This window comes from Choristoneura fumiferana, chromosome 23, assembly GCF_025370935.1.
Source record: "Choristoneura fumiferana chromosome 23, NRCan_CFum_1, whole genome shotgun sequence".
Classification (NCBI taxonomy): domain Eukaryota; kingdom Metazoa; phylum Arthropoda; class Insecta; order Lepidoptera; family Tortricidae; genus Choristoneura; species Choristoneura fumiferana.
In genome coordinates, this window is record NC_133494.1 from 8,675,763 (window position 1) to 8,694,821 (window position 19,059).

The 19,059-nt window shown below is 37.7% G+C and overlaps 3 protein-coding genes across 3 annotated transcripts; all 3 read right to left on the reverse strand.

The window, feature by feature from the left end:
- Positions 1–489: 489 nt before the first annotated feature.
- On the reverse strand, positions 490–5,617 carry LOC141440813 (arylphorin subunit beta-like). The gene is made up of 5 exons (XM_074105359.1): positions 5,492–5,617; positions 3,324–3,457; positions 2,049–2,876; positions 1,792–1,958; positions 490–1,477 (listed from the first exon to the last, which is right to left on the reverse strand). The coding sequence occupies exons 1-5, from the start codon at positions 5,577–5,579 to the stop codon at positions 604–606; spliced, it is 2,091 nt and encodes a 696-aa protein (XP_073961460.1). The 5' UTR covers positions 5,580–5,617; the 3' UTR covers positions 490–603.
- A 6,561-nt stretch (positions 5,618–12,178) lies between these two features.
- LOC141441214 (arylphorin subunit alpha-like) lies at positions 12,179–13,064 on the reverse strand (the record flags this gene model as incomplete). Its single annotated transcript, XM_074105887.1, has 1 exon — positions 12,179–13,064. A coding segment is annotated over one exon (561 nt), but the record flags the coding sequence as incomplete, so codon positions are not given.
- A 719-nt stretch (positions 13,065–13,783) lies between these two features.
- On the reverse strand, positions 13,784–18,183 carry LOC141440948 (arylphorin subunit beta-like). Its single transcript, XM_074105542.1, has 5 exons — positions 18,069–18,183; positions 16,508–16,641; positions 15,457–16,284; positions 15,206–15,372; positions 13,784–14,794 (listed from the first exon to the last, which is right to left on the reverse strand). The coding sequence occupies exons 1-5, from the start codon at positions 18,154–18,156 to the stop codon at positions 13,915–13,917; spliced, it is 2,097 nt and encodes a 698-aa protein (XP_073961643.1). The 5' UTR covers positions 18,157–18,183; the 3' UTR covers positions 13,784–13,914.
- Between the last annotated feature and the right edge of the window lie 876 nt (positions 18,184–19,059).

Genomic DNA, 19,059 nt, shown 5'->3' on the forward strand with positions numbered 1-19,059 from the left:
TACGAAATTTGCCAATTATTTATTTATTCATTTATATGTCATGTTCACTAATAATGTATAGTCATAATGCTAATACAATAACATATTACGTGATGATGAAGATAGAAGCTAGGCACTGTAATTCCAAGACAGAACAGGGTCCATTATTGAAACGTTTCAACCGCCACATTTTCGAGGTCATATTTTTTACAAATTGGCTCTAGATTTTGATATTGTTTTCAATTATTTGTTAGGTTCCTGTACTTCTACCATAAAATTGAAAAGCTTTATCAGAAACTTGTGCCATTTCTAGAGAAAAGTATCCCGACCACATAACCTAGCTGTATTTAGGCTTGGTAGAATCGCCTTTGGGTGTACTTTAACTAAAAGCGGTGTTCAGAGTCTGATGAGGAAACAGTAGGGCAAGCACATAACATGGAACATTATGAAAAAAAAAATTCAATGTCAATAATGCCTACCAGAATTAATACATAAAGGAAAAAAATCCAGTAAGTAATAAACTTTTTATTTTATAAATAAATAGTATTTTACGTACATAATAAAAAGTTATCTACCAGGTATTAAACCTGGTTTTTATTGAAATTATATCTTTAAATATCAGACTTAGACTTGTTTCGGCCATTCATATCCGGGGTAGTTGTAATAGTTGGGGTATTGTTCACCCTCGTGGTAGATGTACACGTCCTCGTAGTAGAAGTTCGGCTGCTTGAAGAAAATTTCGTAAGCGGGACGGTCGAACGGATAGCCGAAAGGCTTAGCGTCGACGAAGTATTTGCTGAATTCAGTCCATTTCTCAGGCAGAGGAGTGTACGGGTATACCACCACGTAGAGCTGGAAGGGGAAACCGCCCTTAGTGCCTCTCGGCAGCATCATTCTATTGGGAATTGCGTACGCATGCTCAGCCATGTCAACTGGTACATTTCCGGTCTCAAGAAGCTTGTAAAGCTCAGTAGCAGGAATTGAGTCATCCTTGTAGTAGAAGAAGTCGCTAGAGCTGCGTTCGATTTTGTTTTCACCAGGAACAAGCTTGTATTTGAACCAATCCAATTGAACGAAGTTCATCCAGTTGTCCTCAATGCTGAGAGGATAGCCACTGCTGTCGTACTTAGGACCCAAGAAGAACTTAACGACAGCGTCGGTAGCAACCTCAGACTTGATATCAACGGTCACAGTGAATGGTTTGTGGTTGAGACGAGGTTGACGCACTTTCAAGTATGCCGGGGTACCTTTAAGTTCCTGTTCAGAGTAGAATACGTCGTTGCTGATTTCAAAGTCATACAGATCGAAGTAGGTGACTAGTTTGTCGACCTGGATGTCCTTGACCTTGACACCCTCGAAGTGCAACTCGGTGCTGTAGGGCTCCAAGTGATCTTTGTAATCAACAATGTAGTTTAGGATGCGCTTGTAGAATTGGAAGAACACGGGGTCACGCAGGGAAGTCTGATACTGCTCAAGCGCAGCAGGCCACACGGTGTATCTATAAACAATAAACACAGGTAAAGTTGAGCTGAAAGTCGACTTAAAAAAATACCATATTTTTTCGTCGAGGAACACTTCAAAATATAATTTCTTAAAATATATGTAAAAGTCCAACCTATAAGCAAAAACAGGTAATGTTTTCTCACTTTCGGAAAAACGATAAGTTTTAAATTATTCGTATTTTACAAAGGGTCTCTCATATAATAATATCTTATTCATCATCATCAGCCGGAAGACGTCCACTGCTGAACAATGAACGACATTTACCACTAGCATAACTATTATAGCAAGTTATTAATTAAAAAAACCTACTTGTCCACCGGCTCAGGAGTGCCAGATAGCACACGACGACCGATGATCTCGTAGTAACGTTCGTAGTTTCTAGGTCCGGTGTGTTCGTACAGGTTAGCGTTTGTGAACCAGTAATTGCCCACGAAGTTCATCGCCTTAGGGTCGGTCAAATCAACCTTTTGCTTGTACTGAAAATAATAAAAAGAGTTTTCATTATTTATTATATGAATTCGGCAAAACTCAAGAAAAATATAAAAGAAAAAATATTGTATACTCACGGCTTCAAAGTGACCTTGGTCCAAAAAGTTTAAGAAAGTCTGTTCGTAGTGCTTCAGGAAGTTCAAATATTCTTCATTTTCTATTTTGTCAATAGCATAGTAGTCGTTTCTTTGAAAGAATGGATAGTACGTAGACAGGTGGCAAGTGTAGCCGGTTTTCAGTGGCTTGGTCCAGGAGAACACGGGGATTTCACCCAGTCCATTGGTAAGACGTTCCATGTAATAACGGGCAACCAGTTGTTGGTAGAGGAAATAGAACACTCCACCGCGCATTTCTTCGATTGGTTCGAAAGAGAAGCCTTTCATCCAGAAGGGATAGATAACATTCAGGTAATAGTAGTAAGAGTTCATGCCAATGTCTTCAGTGAAGTAAGAGATCTTCTGTTCCTCGCTGCCAGTAAACCACGGGCTTGAGTAGTTGGAGTAGATCACATAGTAGTCACTTTCCTTGGCAATACCACTTTTAGCAGCCAAGACAGGGTCTACTATACCTTGTTGCATTTTAATGCGGTAGGCCTTAAGGAAGGCATCGGTGTCAGCGAAGTACTGGGGATACATTTCGTAAGGTGCGGGGAGAGCAAAGTTCTGGGTGTCCCGGCGTTGGTAAACGGCGAAGTAGTAGGAGTACAGGAAAAGACCATCGTTGATGTGCACGCGGGCCCAGGCGGCAGTGTTGTAGAAGGTTTCGAAGTCTTTGGCGTAGTAGAACAACTTAGCAAGGACGATGGCTTCTTCCCTCATACGGTCGTAAAACATAGAGAAGGTCTTGTGCTTAGGGAGGAAGCCACTCTTGTAGTACAGCATGAATTCTTCGAAGGCCTTTTGGTTCTGTAATGTTAGTAATCATTGGGAATATGAGTAAAGTATTAATTTACTCTATGTAAACCTTTAGGTATAAAAAGGTCCTATACTTAATATTTACCTTTACAGTTTAATCTAATCACATACCTATTTTATCGTATTTATTTATGTTTGTTTAAAAGACCAAGATAGTATTTTATACAACCTTTGAATAATGAGGGTCTTATAGTCAATAATTATCTAACCGTATTACCCACTGCATACTTTCAAAACTTTTAGCATACTTATATACAGTACAACTAGAATGTTAATATCGCTCGTGACTAGTCGGTCTTCATGAAGATTCAAATGGGAAAGTATAAGAAAAGTAATCTTTTTTTTTCGTGTTGTGAACGACATTAGCAACCTAATTTTAGTATCTAGTATTAGTTTTGTTTTAAATTTGTTTTAAACTAGGTACGTAGAAATACTTACGGTGTAGTTTTCCTTGTTAGCTTCGATATCGTATTCAAATCCCACTTTGTACCATTCTGCGTCTTTCCTGACTTGTTCAATGGTCTCTAAGAGATTTATGAGTTTCTTTTGGCGCAGGACATACTCAGCGTCAACTGAAAGTAAAAATAAAATGGTTAGGGAGTATCCATCTGGCCTTCAAAAAAAAACGCCCGAAAAAAAAACGCCGACGAAAAAACGCCGCCAAAAAGACAACTAAAAAGTTAATTACATACAGGTCGACCTAGTAAAAGCGTGTTAAAAAAATATTAAGCACTACCTAGCTGTTGTCCGCGACTTCATCTGCGAAGAATTCGTTCATCCCTATCCCGCGGGGACTATGCTGATTTCCCGCAATAATTATCCTAAGTTTATTTAGTATAAGTACCTAGTAATATTTTTTTATCTAAGCGTTGTCGGTGTCGGGGGACCGCTGAGGTTAACAGGAAACTAAAGTACCTACATTATGTTGCATTTTTTTAATTATTAACCTTAGCGGTCCCCCGACACCGACGACGCTTTAACATACAAACCTCAAACTCGGAACTATAATAGAAGTAAATACTGTTTATTAATTAATAATAAAACCGGTGAAACTTGAATCGGTCCTAGGAAAAATATTTAAACTTCTAGCTGTTGCCCGCGACTCCGTCCGCGTAGAAATATGAAAAATTGTTTACGTCCTATTCTCAGACCTACCGAGTATACACAAAAAAAAACATAAAAATCGGTCAAGCCGTTTCGGAGGAGTTTGGTCACAAACATTGTGACAAGATAATTTTATATATTAAAAAAATAAAAACCGATCAAACTAGAATCGGTCCTAGGGAAAATATTTAAACTTTATAAATAAAAATAAAAAACCGGCCAAGTGCTTGTCAGACTCACGCACGAAGGGTGGTACCATTACCTACATTAGACTTTAGCAAAAAAAAAACATTTGTATGAAAGAAATAAATCATTTATTGCCACAGAAAAATAAAAGCGGGCAAGTGCGAGTCGGACTCGCCCATGAAGGGTTCCGTAGCAGCAAGTAACATAATATAAAAGTTTCCTTTACTTTACGACTTATGACGTATTAAAAAAAACTACTTACTAGATCTCGTTCAAACTAATTTTCTATAGAAGTTTGCATGGTAATGTACAAGATATATATTTTTAGTTTTATCATTCTCTTATTTTAGAAGTTACAGGGGGGGGGGCACACGTTTTACCACTTTGGAAGTGTCTCTCGCGCAAACTATTTAGTTTAGAACAAAATTACCTCAATATCATTTTTGAAGACCTATCCATAGATACTCGACACGTATGGTAACCGCGTAACCCCCAAAATTTATTGTTTTATTTTCTATTTTTGTGTGAAAATCTTAATGCGGTTCACCGAATACATCTACTTACCAAGTTTGAACAGTATTGTTCTTATAGTTGCGGAAAAAAGTGGATGTGGCATACGGACGCACAGACAGACATGCCGAATCCATAAAGGTTCCGTTTTTTGCCACTTGGCTACGAAACCCTAACAACAGTTAAAAAAGAAAACATACACTAAACCTATCAGTATTTTTTTTGTATGGGAGCCTCCCTTAAATATTTATTTTAATTTAATTTAATTATTTATTTTTACAGTGAATATACGACTATAATATTCTATGACTATTTCAAGCGTCTACCTGTTGCCGTTATTAATATCGAGCAAAAAACGGCAAATAAAATCCACGTTTGTTGTAAGGGAGCCCCCCTCAAATATTTATTTTATTCTATTTTTATTATTTGTTGTTATAGCGGCAACAGAAATACATAATCTCTGAAAATTTCAACTGTCTAGCTATCAGCGGAGTCTTAGTAATAGGGTCCCGTTTTTACCCTTTTGGTACGGAACCCTAAAAATGGTATATTTATTGTTTGGAGACCTCCTTATTTTTTAATTTAATTTAATTTTTTTATTTGTTATTGTAGCAGCAATAAAATAGTTACATACTATCTGTAAATTTCAGCTATCAATCTACTATTACGGTTCTCGAGATACAGTCCTAGTGAGAAAAAGACAGACGGACAGACGAAAAGCAAAGCGATAGTACCTAATAGGATTCCATTTTCCACCCTCCGTGTACGGAACCCTAAATATAAGAATAGCAGTTCAAAATTCTTACCAGGCTTGGTCTTATAGTTGTGTTTAGGCGGGACGGTACCGGCAACGGCCAGGGCCACCAGGGCAGCGAGGAGCACCGCAGTCTTCATCGTGCTACGACAAAACCTCCACTGTACCTGATCTATGCATTCCTTGCCTTTTATATTATCTGTAATATCAGTGAAAATGAAACAATTCTTTGTTTTTGGATAGGTACGTTACCAGGTTACGTGAGGATGATAGATAACCTTTGCACTGATGGGTGAATACATCTGAAATACAAATACTAGGTTCTTTCGCGGCATGTGTGTGGAAAATTTGTGTGCAGCTTGTGGAAATGTAATTATAAGGGCTTTTCTGGACCACTTCAGTGTTAAAATAATGTACCTATGTATGTACCTATGTACGCGGACTACTCGGGGATTTTTAAACATTGTAAAATAGTAAACGTCTACAATAGGTTCTGTTTCTCACTCATAACTGAACAATGCGACTGCATTGAAAATTTACAACCAAAAACTCGTCCTGAACAGCTGCGCCGTTTAAACTATCAATCTAAGTATATACTTCCAAAAACTAATAATGTATATGGTAAGAGAACTGATAAATATGTACTGTCATCTATTTTGAATACCTTACCAGAGGAAATCTTAACTAAAATGCAAACTTATAAATACGACAAATATAATTGTAAAAAACTTCTCAAGAAGTATTTTATGGAGTGCAGCGAGGTCGCAGATCTGTTCTAGCCGCAGGCGGGCCGGGGCGGGGCGGGCCTGCGACGCCGGCGCACCCTAGATTATTGTAAGCGCGAACCAAACCGCGTGATCTCGCCAACTATTGCATAAACCTGCTATAGGTTTTTAAAAGTGGCTAAAAATATAAAAGCATGTATATAAAAATAATAGTAATAAATAGATTAAAAAAAAAAGTATGTATGGGAACATTCTTTCGCCCTAGATGCGGCAACTGCAACTTTTATTAAAACTACCGTGAGAAACTGACATATTTAATTAATGAAATATTTCATTCGATCTATAAACATAATAAAGAAAATATAACTTAAACTATAAACTAACCTCACCCTAACCTAAACCTAACCTATCCGTAAAACCTAACCCCACCTAACTTAAAAACTTAATACCAACTAAATCAAATCTAAAATAAAAAGGCCCCCGTGGCATGGTGACCAAAAGGCTGGCAGCATTCCCTCGTTCAATGGCGATGGCAATTCGTTGCGAGAGATAGCTACCTTTTGGTCTCCAGTAGTGTCGACTAGGCGCTTTTGCACTTCTTTAATTAATTTGTGTGCGCCGGGATCCCAAGGACCCAGGGTCTCGGAACCGACAGCAACGAAGTTGTATGCTGAGCCGAGACCCTGGTGTTTTAATATTTTCCTGCTCACGGCCGCTTCAGCCGCTGCACCAGCTTTTTTTGTTGTACCCTGGAGGTGTGAAGGGGCTAGGGTATCGACGCAGGTTGCGTACCAAACTAAAGCCCGACCCATTACTGAAATAATACGGGTCATTCATGTAGAGGTGAGACGTACTAGGCAAAACGCGGACTGAGTCTTGCGGTTACGCGTCCACAAAAAGACTAGATCCAAAGACTAGGTCCACGAGTATCTACGAGTACTTAACTCAATTGACTCATTGCGTAAACAAAATGATTCCCGGAAATACGCTCCCGTGATTGCGTATACACCGTACTAGTTTTAGTAGTTTTACGAATATCGAACTACCGAAATCCACGTCACAGTTCAGTCTTCACACTTAATATTATTTAATTTTATATTATATTAAATACCGACTAAAAACTTCCCTTCATACAGGCTTAGGACTGTCAGCAATTTTTATAATTTTTTCAGTTAAAAAGTGTACATAAATTATGCTTGTTTTCAAGTTGGCGGAACGTTGTCAGCCGCCGTACTCCTAAATACTCGTACGCTAAAAGAATAGCGGGCGGGAACGCGTATTCACGCGTCCAAGCCAAAACCTATTCCAAAAACCTATTCCAGTAAACGTCTCACCGCTAGTATTTGGGTCTATCAACTTTTACTCTGTTGTGTAGTTATCAGTGGCGTAGCGTCAGATATTTCCGTGGTGAAGCCGAAGCAAAGATTCGTTTTCTGATGTGGTCGCAGTTTTAACCAAACCTAACCTACTTTTCTAGTAGCGAGTCGTTTCTGACGGCGTCACTATTCTAATTCTAACCTAACCTAACTATAACTTTTCTGGTAACGATTTCTAATCCTTTCTAATATATTTTACCGAAAAAACAATATTTGTTTAAAAATACTTCTTTAATTTGATAAGTTTGATAAATCCTACTAATATTATAAATGTGAAAGTTTGTGAGTGAGTGAGTATGGTTGTTACTTCTTCACGCTGAAACGGCTGGACGGATTTGGATGAAATTTAGCGAAAAGTTGGTTTATAACCTGTATTAAAACATAGGTTACTTTTTATCCCGATATTCCCACAAAATCTTGAAATAATAACCGCTGGGCTTAGAGTCATGAAATTTGGTATATAGGTAGCTGGATGTCTATAAAAACACATAGACGACTTTTTGACCCGATATTCCCACGGGATAGTTTTGTAACTAAGGGACCCCATACATCTCTGTATTATTATTATTATTTTGTATTTTTTTCTTTAATTGTATACTGTAGTTTTTAAGTATTTTATTTGTATTTATTTTAATTTGAAAAAAATACTGCCATGTTTCTTGCGGCGCATTCTTCTTGGCAATGATGGTCTGTCCGAAAGCGCTGGTAGTTTAAAAAATGACGTGTAAAAGTGCCCATTGCAGCCTATTTACTGAATAAATGATTGGCATTTGAATTTTGAATTTGAATTTGGATAGGGAAAAAATCCGAAATTTCAGCACTGGATTTAGAGTCTTGAATTTTGTACAGTTATTCACAACATAACCTCAATGAAGACCACGATATAAATTTAAATTGCAACTACCAGACCAAATATTTTGCGTGGCGAAGCCGCGGGTAAAAGCTAGTATTTTATATGCGAAAGTTGGTAAGTCTGTTTGTTTGTAACTTCATCACGTCTAAACCACTGAACTGATTTAGATGAAATTCAGTGTACAGATAGTTTGAATCCCTGAAAAGGACATAGGATAGTTTTATTGCGAAAAATTATATAGTTCCCGCGAATTTTACGTGGTAGGAGTCGCGGGTAACGGCTAGTACCTAATAAAATCTATAATATAAAAGTGAACCGCCAGAACGGGACAAAACAAATGAGACAGAGCAGGATGGCGCTCTACAACACCATTTTGACACGTTTCTCCCAAACAATGCATTATTTCTCTGGAATTTTAAAGCAATTCGATTCTTTGACCTTGGGAATCGCGAAAAACTTGAGAAAATATGATATTGGGTGTGTACATTTTGTATATTAAGGGGCTGTTTCACCTCCCATTGATTAGCGTTAACCGACGGTTAAATGTACATCACATTTAACCGTCAGTTAGCACTAATCAATGGATGGTGAAACAGCCCCTAAGCAAAATAAAATCACAAGTTCGAATTTCGAGCAAAAAACGAGCGATCGTCGATTATCTATGCCAGTGTTGCCATTCAGGGAGAAAGAAATCTATGATTTATCCTGCATTGTAGTCTGTAAAGCTCCCGATTCATAGCCGCGCGCCAGCAGGGCTACTACGAAAATGGAAACTCGAAGTTCGTGTCGTGCGGTCCCTCTAAAACTTATACTATTTAATACGAGAGCGAGAGGGACGGTACGATACGAACTTCGAGTTTCGAGTTCCGTAGTAGCCGTGCAGATTACGTACTTAGCTGCGATGCCGACGCTTCTGCAGAACAGACGCCCATCGGCGTCAGCGGCATCCAGGTAAAGCTAAATTAGACGCCCATCGGCGTTTTCGGCACTCCAGTTGCAGATTTGTAGATATGCACATAAAAAACAGTGTTCGTAAACCTTTTGTGATTTTTTATTATCACTGTTTTTGTACACAAGTAATGAATAATGTATTTTGTCGGAAAAGTTCGTATTTAAAGCCTGACCAGAAATATATATCTCTTCGCCATGTTGCGGAATTTCATTGGAACTAATTTCTTACACTGGCGGTTTCTTTGAATAATAACAAAAAATGCCCAAAACGATTCGTAGTCAACAACGGATCATTGTAAATAATGTTAATAATAAACTACTGGAAAAAAACTCTTGGGGAATAAAACTATTTCGCTACAAAACCTTTTCAAATTAACATCGGAGTCATCGGAGCTAACAGGTAAACGTTGTAGAAAAAGTCAAGATGTCATTGTAGTCTGGTAAAAATAAGCAGTAATTAATAAACTTTCTAGGTATATCGGAGTCATTGATTACGCGAATTATGAAAGAAGGTCGTTCCTCCTCAGGTTTTAGGTCGCCAAAGAAAAAAGAAAGCATTGTTCCAACTATACTGAACTATTTGCCATATAAATAAGAACTATAGCGCCCTGTTGATAATAGTCATATTTTTGGTTTACCTTTAGGTATCTTGATATGATGAAAAAACATTATTCACTAGATCTATAAGCAGGTAACTGACTATCCTACTAATCCTACTTATCCATACTAATATTATATGCGAAAGTTTGTGTGTTTGTGTGTATGTTTGTCCGTCTTTCACGCCGCAACAGAGCGACGGATCGACGTGATTTTTGGCATACAGATAGTTTATGGGCCCTAGAGTGACATAGGCTACTTTTTATCCCGGGAAAGTGCACAGTTCCCGAGGGAACAGCGCGCGATAACCGAATACCAGGCGGGCGGAGCCGCGGGCAATAGCTAGTGATATTATAAAATTCATTGAATAGTTTTTCTATTAAATGTGTAAAGTCAACTCAACAATGTTACTGTTCTATGAATTTAATTTATTGGGAAAAACGGGTAAGTAATATAATATATAAAAACAAAACATATAATATTCATTACCTATAACTTTACTTTCTACATTTTTTTAAATATTACATACGTTTGCTATAATGCTCATAATATAAAATCATTATGTATAATGAGCTATGGACATAAATTCATTGAGTATAACGATCAAATTATATAATATTCGAAACCTCTATCAACCAAAACATATAACATGCATTTAATCTTACAACGGAAAACATAACGCTCATAAATATAAATAAAAAAAATATATTTTACTTTAAGGTTTCCTCGCTGCTATAAAAAAAAACCTAACATCGAAGGCTAAGGAACCTAATCTATCCAAGTCGCTTCTGCACCGAACCGTCTTGCTCGCTCGCTTCGCTCGCTCGCACAAATTTTGAAGTAAAACTTTGCAATACAAAAATTAAAGGGCGATAAACACCTAATTTTCTGGTTTAAAATTTTAAAATTTACGAAGTATTTTAAAAACAAAGTATGTCACTTGACATTATACCATATTAATGTTATATAAGAAGTTATTACGTATTATAAGCGGTATACCTTATGTATGATATATAATATGAATTTAGCCCATAAACATGTTATTTCTTATAAAAGTATATAAATGAAATTATAGTGTTTCATGTTATACATAATGTAATTATATATAATGATCGTTTATAATATGAAATTATATCTAACTTTTTTATATAACTTGGAACGCACCCGGAAAAAACAACTAACCAAAAATAAGTAAATCTTAAATTTGAATTGTTTTAAATTTATTTTATGTCCGTATAATTTGTCCTAAGGCTCTTTTCTCGGCTCTTCTTTATTGGTAATGCCAATACTGCCATACGACGAGGAAACGCAGCTAGCCCTATGAGCACTTTGCCCAATAGCAGCAACGTGGGTGACATTTTGTAAATTTAGGTTTTTTTCAGGGTTCCGTATTTAAAAAAAAAACAAAACGGAACCCTTTTAGTTTTGTTCTGTCCGTCCTTCCGTATGTCATATGAATTTTGCTCAAAAACTACAAGACATACCTTACCTATGTACTTATAACTATTAAGTAATCAAATTTGGAATACAGGTGGTGAAGTATTTGCTATTGAATAATAAAAATAAGTATTTATAGGGGGAGCACTTCCTACATGTAACAGAATATGTTTTTTTAAGTGTGACCCCCCCCCCTAACTTTCTTTTTCTTTAATGGCTATTAAACCCTACACTGAGCATGAACCGACATACTCTTAACCGGTTAAACAATAAAGTTTTTTCTATTCTATTCCGATTTTTTTTCAGGGTTATCTACAGAACTTGAAAGACATTCCCACATTTATGATATTGATCGGATATTTATTTGCAGTGCGTCAGGCATGTTTGCCGAGGCGCCCGTAGATGTCTCCCATGCCATCAGACGCAAGAGGGTTGCCTCGCTGCTGAGAGGAGTGAGAGGCAGTAGAAACGGTATCTTGGAGATGTTTGCTGGACGTATGGACTGCCCTATACTAAAGCACTGGGTTGGTATAGTGACGCGTGAGGCAAAATAATATACATTTCTGCCCTGCACGTTACGGTGCCGACTAACAGTAACAGGTGCTTGTTTTGTTTGTTTTTTATCCTATTTTATCTAATATCTAGTTACTAATGTCTAGTTTTTAAGTTGTCTTTTTTACTAACACTATATGGATTCTTTGAGTCGAAATAAATGATTTTATTTTATTTTATTTATTTATTTATTACAAACATAGAAGTTTGATGACAATTGAGACATGTAAATAAAAAACAGTCAATTATAAAAATAATAACTGTATTTCACAAATAAATATAAAATAAATGGTACTCTTTAAAACAAATTGGTACATAAATATAATACGCACACAACAACAATTCAAACTAAACTATTTATTTAAAGTTTCCATTTTGAAGTCATTGTTTAGACAATAAGCGCTTGATTGAGTTTCCAAACTTGGGTGTTACAGGTGTTGGGACATTGTTCTGTGGTAGATGAACAAATCCTTGCTGTTCGTGGGCCGGACGGTCGAAAGGATAGCCGAGAGGCTTAGCGTCGACAAAATACTTGCTGAATACCGCCAATTTTTCAGGCAGAGGAGTGTACGGCTACACCATAACGCAGATCTGGAAGGGGAAACCGCCACTTGTGCCTCTAGGTAACATCATTCTGTTGGGGATTTCGTACTTCTGATCAACCATGTTAACTGGTACTTTTCCGGACGCTAGAAGCTTGTTGATTTCAGTAACAGGTATTACGCCCTCTTTGAAGAAGAAGAATTCTTCAGAATTGCCGTTGATTTGGTTATCACCAGGAACAAGCTGGTATACGAAGGAGTCCAACTCAACGAAGTTCATCGAATTGGCTTCAATGCTAAGAGCAGGACCGTTGATGTCAAACTGAGGGCCTAAAAATAATTTGGCGATGGCGTCGGTTGTGACCTCAGATGCGACATTAACGGTTACAGTGAAGGATTTGTGGTTGAGACGAGGTTGACGAACTTTAAAGGATACCGTCGAATTTGTAAGTTCCTGTTCAGTGGCAAAGATGTCGTTGTGGATTTTAAAGCCATACAGATCAAACTTATCACAGTTTGTCAATTTTGGCGTCCTCGAAAAGCAATTTGGTGTTGTAAGGGTCCAATTGATCTTTGTATTGCACAATGTAGTTCAGGATGCGTAACAAGCCATGTAATTTGTAAACCGACACACTGAGCGCCAAGATACAGGCTCAGCCCAGTTTTAATCTTACCAGATACTCGTCGTACTCGTACCTACTAAACATATTATGTAAATTGCATGTTGTATCTTTACAATATCCAATTTACAGTATCAGTGTATGTTTGTGTGTTTTGCGACATGGTACGTTTTCTGTCAGTTTGTGTGCAAGAACTTAAGTTGAATTACTATGTTGCTACTAACTACATGAACACAGAATGTAGCTGTTTTAGCAGACTAGATGACTTTCCTAATTTTCAATGATACGACAGTTATGTGAGGCTTGAATGATTGTTCGTCCACAATAAGACCTAAGTATTCCACAGTGCTCTGTTCACTTACAATGCCTCAGATGCAAATTATTTGCACTGTAGGAATGAATTTAAATGCCATAAAAGCATCTTCGCCGTTTTTTGAAAAAGACACAGCAGTTCTTGGCAACATTTAAAGTAAGAAGATTTCTATTTAGCCAGCTTGCCACTTTCGACAGACCCTCTTCAGCTGGCGAATATATTTCGTAGCATATATCTATTGCACTAAAAAACTGCAGTGTAAACGGCGTAACAAATAATGTCACAGATAGGAACCATTATTAACCGGAGAAGGTCATTATTAATCATGGTGAAGAGCGTGAGACCTAGATTACCCCACATTTAAATCAAAGTCAGATAATTTTACAAATAATAATTGTATTTCATAAATAAAAAATAAAATAAATGCAACTCTTTAAAACAAATTAGTACATAAATATAATACATAACAACGTTTCTAACTTTGCCGTTCCATGTTTTCACCTATATGCTTATTGTTTAGGCACTTGGTTGGTGTGCGAAAATTGGCTATTGTAGGTGTTGGGGTATTGTTCTCCCTCGTGGTAGATGAACACATCTTTGTAGAAGAAGTTCGGCTGCTTGAAGAACACATCATAGGCGGGACGGTCGAACGGATAGCCGACAGGCTTAGCGTCGACGAAGTATTTGCTGAATTCAGCCAGTTTCTCAGGCAGAGGCGTGTACGGGTATACCATAACGTAAAGCTGGAAGGGGAAACCGCCACTTGTGCCTCTAGGCAACATCATTCGGTTAGGGATCTCGTACTCATGCTCAGCCATGTCAACTGGCACTTTTCCGGTACCCAGAAGCTTGTAAAGCTCAGAAACAGGCATTGAGTCTTCCTTGTAGTAGAAGAAGTCGCTAGAGCTGCGTTCGATTTTGTTTTCACCAGCAACAAGCTTGTATTTGAACCAGTCCAACTCAACGAAGTTCATCCAGTTATTCTCAAGGCTTAGAGGATAGCCATTGCTGTCGTATTTGGGACCCAAGAAGAACTTAACGACAGCGTCGGTAGCAACCTCAGACTTGACATCGACGGTCACAGTGAATGGTTGGTGGTTGAGACGAGGTTGACGCACTTTGAAGTATGCTGGGGAACCTTTAAGTTCCTGTTCAGAGTAGAATACGTCGTTGCTGATTTCAAAGTCATACAGATCGAAGTAGGTGACTAGTTTCTCGACCTGGACGTCCTTGACCTTGACACCCTCGAAGTGCAACTCGGTGCTGTAGGGCTCCAAGTAATCTTTGTATTCAACAATGTAGTTCAGGATGCGTTTGTAGAATTGGAAGAAAACAGGGTCACGCAGGGAAGTCTGAATCAGCTCGAGCGCAGCCGGGTAGACGGTGTGCCTGTAAGAAATTAAGATAATAAGGAAAATAGGTAAACCTAAAGGTTTTTCACTCTAAGTAAAATTGTTATGCATTTTAAGGATTCCGTTCATTTAGCAAAAAAGCCCCTATAGGATCTTTTTGTTGTCTGCCTGTCTATCTGTCCGTTTGTCCGAAATTAACATATGTATGGTGCAGTGAAAAAATTAAACTTCGTTTTTTTACACATGAGATACACAATGGCTAAGGACAATTTACATGTGGACATTTTAAATAAATATGGTAATAAATGAAAAATATCTCTTAAGCAAACCATTGCTGTCTGCTAAGAGAAAGACAATGTTGTAAAAATTACGATTAAAGTAACACAAAACAGATAAACTAATTGAGATAGTATAGCCCGAAAAAGGTTCGATAAATAAAACTATTTACTTGTCAACTGGCTCAGGAGTACCGGACAGGACACGACGGCCGATGATTTCGTAGTAGCGTTCGTAGTTCCTGGGTCCGGTGTGTTCGTACAGGTCTGCGTTTGTGAACCAGTAGTTGCCCACGAAGTTCATAGCCTTGGGGTCTGACAGATCAATCTTTTGCTTGTACTGAAAATTAAGACGCTTGTTTTAGTAACACATCGCTAAGTTACAACACAAAAAGACAAAGAAAAAGTTTTTTTTTTTACTTACTGCCTCAAAGTGACCTTGATCTAAGAAGTTCAGGAAAGCCTGTTCGTAATGCTTCAGGAAGTTCAAGTATTCTTCATTTTCAATTTTGTCAATAGCGTAATAGTCGTTCCTCTGGAAGAATGGGTAGTAGGTAGACAGATCGCAAGTGTAGCCGGTCTTCAGTGGCTTAGTCCAGGAGAACACGGGGATTTCACCCAGTCCATTGGTAAGACGTTCCATGTAATAACGGGCAACCAGTTGTTGGTAGAGGAAATAGAACACTCCACCGCGCATTTCTTCGATTGGTTCGAAAGAGAAGCCTTTCATCCAGAAGGGATAGATAACATTCAGGTAATAGTAGTAAGAGTTCATGCCAATGTCTTCAGTGAAGTAAGAGATCTTCTGTTCCTCGCTGCCAGTAAACCACGGGCTTGAGTAGTTGGAGTAGATCACATAGTAGTCACTTTCCTTGGCAATACCATTTTCAGCAGCCAAGACAGGGTCTACTATACCTTGTTGCATTTTAATGCGGTAGGCCTTAAGAAAAGCATCAGTGCTAGCAAAGTACTGAGGATACATCTCGTAAGGTGCGGGGAGAACAAAGTTCCGAGTATCCTGGCGTTGGTAAATGGCGAAGTAGTATGAGTACAGGAAAAGACCATCGTTAAGGTGGACGCGCGCCCAAGCAGCAGTGCTGTAGAAGGTCTCGTAATCTTTGGCGTAGTAAAACAGTTTAGCGAGCACGATAGCTTCTTCCCTCATACGGTCATAAAAGATGGAGAAGGTCTTGTGCTTAGGGAGGAATCCACTCTTGTAGTACAGCATGAATTCTTCGAATGCCTTTTTGTTCTGAAATATTTAAATAATCATTTATTTTCACTTCTTTTTAAGGATGAAATACGCATTTTGACTATAAGGCTATTTCCGATTGGGAATAAATATGCTTTCGTTAAATAAATAAATATTCACTTAAACGCCAGCAAAAAAAAAGAAAAGTATTTAAGTAAAGAAGAATAATCGTTTTTAAAAATTAAGAAATTATGTTTTTTGAGGACATCTTCGTTTAACTTACGGAGTAGTTTTCCTTATTAGCTTCGACATCGAATTCAAGTCCCAGTTTGTACCAGTCTTCATCTTTCCTGACTTGACCAACGGTCTCTAAGAGAGCTATGAGTTGCTTTTGGACCTTGACATAGTCGGCGTTAACTGAAAAGACAAAAACAAATCAATTCTGAAATATTAATATTAATTTGTGGAAATTCAGTATTCTCAGGCCAAAGGTACAAAGTAGGCCTAAGATTTGTGAAATTTATGGTAACGATAAAAATACAGTGTTTCAAAATGCACGGCTTCCAATGATAATACTGGATTTTATGTTTAATATTTGCTTAATATCATTGCTTAATATGATTAAGTACCAATTTTTGATGGAATTTCTGAAGTTTTGTTGTTTAAAAATGCATTATTTTTCTGCTGCAATTTCTGTTGTACTTCATAGTTAATTGAATTTGAAAATAATAATCAAAAACTGTCGCACGCAATGGCGATGGTTTAAGCACAAGTATAATAAATAACTTGCAGCATGAGCATGATGGAGTGACTATTATTGTCATAAAAATAGTTATTTTGTTATGCAAGGGCGGAAAATTACTGTTTGGCGCGAGTGCTTATATTGAAACCCGAGCAAGCGAAGGATCCTAGGATTGAACCACGAGCAAAGGTGGTTCAAAAGAGAAATCTTGAGCGTAGTCGAGGGTTCCAAAGGCACAAGATGCTAAACAACTTTACAGCCGAGCGAAAAACACAATTTTTCACTTCACGATAGCGAGAAAAATAGTAGGTAGATGGAAGAAACAAACAAAATGTTTGAAATGATAATGACACTTACTTGCAAAATGGCTAAGGGCAACATTTAAAGCCCAAGTCCAGTCAATCAAAAAAAAGACAATGACACTTGTAAATTTTCCCGACAAAACTTTTTTTTTGCAGTTTTGTTTTGTCTTTACTGTTCGAGATGATGCCCATTTAATTAAGCAACATTTACACTCTATTATGCAAATTAAATTTTAATTTGACGTACAACAGGACTGCAATATTTTTTATATATTATATAGAATAATCATAGTCCTCTGAATTTATTCAGTAACTAAAATAAACCGAAGAAATTCGGTTTCTTCATTTCAGGTCGTGTATAATTGCCTTTATCGTGACATTTTACTTAGCATGATACATCGTATTCTTAAAAAAAAAAATGACGTTTTGCATTGAAACAAAATACTGTCGTCTTGCGAGCCTAGGCGTGCAATGGCACACTTTGAAGCCTATTTAAAGGAACACAACATGAACATTTCATTACATGTTTGAGAAAAACATTTAAAATTAATTTGAGAATTTCGAGTTAATGTATAAACTTAATATAATATTTAGTTTAAGTTTTACTTTTAAGGCTGAAATGATTTCTTGAAAAAATGCGATTTAACAAAAAACTTCGAGCCAAGCTCAGTCGGTACAAATACGGTATGAGCAAAAGAAACGGCGACAAACTGCTGGTTACAAACTGTTTTTAAATAAGAATTCTGATTGAGTTAGTGTTAACATAAACTGGTTGAGAAAGCTTAATGATTAATTCTTACCATCCTTGGTCTTATAAGTGTGTTGAGGCGGGACGGTTCCGGCGACGGCCAGAGCCACCAGGGCAGCGAGGAATACCACAGTCTTCATTGTTCTACGACAGAACCTTCACTGTGCCCGATCTTAGCTTCCTATGGCTTATATTGTTCTTCTTATCAGCTTCGTGGGTGAAAAGAATATAAAAAAAAACAATTGTTTGGTCACGTCAGCGCTGTTTTCAGTGGCTGGTCAACGATAACCCATGACCGAAAGTGATAGGTGAAATAATCTCACGATTCTTTTTGACTCTGTTGTTAATCAGCTACAATACTTTATCTACCTACTACATGCTACTACTGACAAAGGTAATTGAGCAATTTCATTTCAATATGTACCTAGGAAGGTAACATTTATTTCGTTTTAACTAAAATTAGCATCCATCCCAGCCTATATACGTCCCACTGCTGGGCACAGGCCTCCTCTCAGAACAAGAGGGCTTGGGCCATAGTTCCCACGCGGGCCCAGTGCGGATTGGGAACTTCACACGCACCATTGAATTGCTTCGCAGGTTTGTGCATGTTTCCTCACGATGTTTTCCTTCACCGCAAAGCTCGTGGTAAATATCAAATGTAATTCCGCACATGAATTTCGCAAAACTCAGAGGTGCGCCTCTGCTTGAGAGGCGATAGGTCAAACCACTAGGCCACCACGGCTTCAAGTTCAAGTTCAAATTTGGAGTTGAAATAACAAATACAAAAATACTCCAAAAAACAATCATAATTTGATTGCTTAGTAGCGACATCTCTTGTCTGGGTGAGCGGTTAGTTCCGAAAGAATGTGACGTCTCTCGACGAAACATAGATGTCGCTAGTGCTGCTGCTTAAGTAGCATAGTAGAAATAAGCAACCTGAGATATGTATGCATAGGAAAATTCGTGTCTAGATTCCTGTCCAGCAGTGGTGTAGGGGTTATAGCACGGATTGCTGAGGACCTGGGTTCGATTCCAGTGCTGGT

Bases quoted from the DNA above. Each gene is read 5' to 3' on its own strand.
- LOC141440948 (XM_074105542.1), bottom strand. From the start codon at position 18,156: ATGAAGACTGTGGTATTCCTCGCTGCCCTGGTGGCTCTGGCCGTCGCC. The intron at 15,373-15,456 runs GTAAGTAAAAAA...CTTAATTTTCAG, and splicing joins ATCAAGGTCACTTTGAGGCA to TACAAGCAAAAGATTGATCT. The intron at 14,795-15,205 runs GTAAATAGTTTT...AATTTCTTACAG, and splicing joins ACTCCTGAGCCAGTTGACAA to GCACACCGTCTACCCGGCTG.
- LOC141440813 (XM_074105359.1), bottom strand. From the start codon at position 5,579: ATGAAGACTGCGGTGCTCCTCGCTGCCCTGGTGGCCCTGGCCGTTGCC. The intron at 3,458-5,491 runs GTAAGAATTTTG...TTTTACTTTCAG, and splicing joins CAACTATAAGACCAAGCCTG to TTGACGCTGAGTATGTCCTG. The intron at 1,478-1,791 runs GTAGGTTTTTTT...TATTGTTTATAG, and splicing joins ACTCCTGAGCCGGTGGACAA to ATACACCGTGTGGCCTGCTG.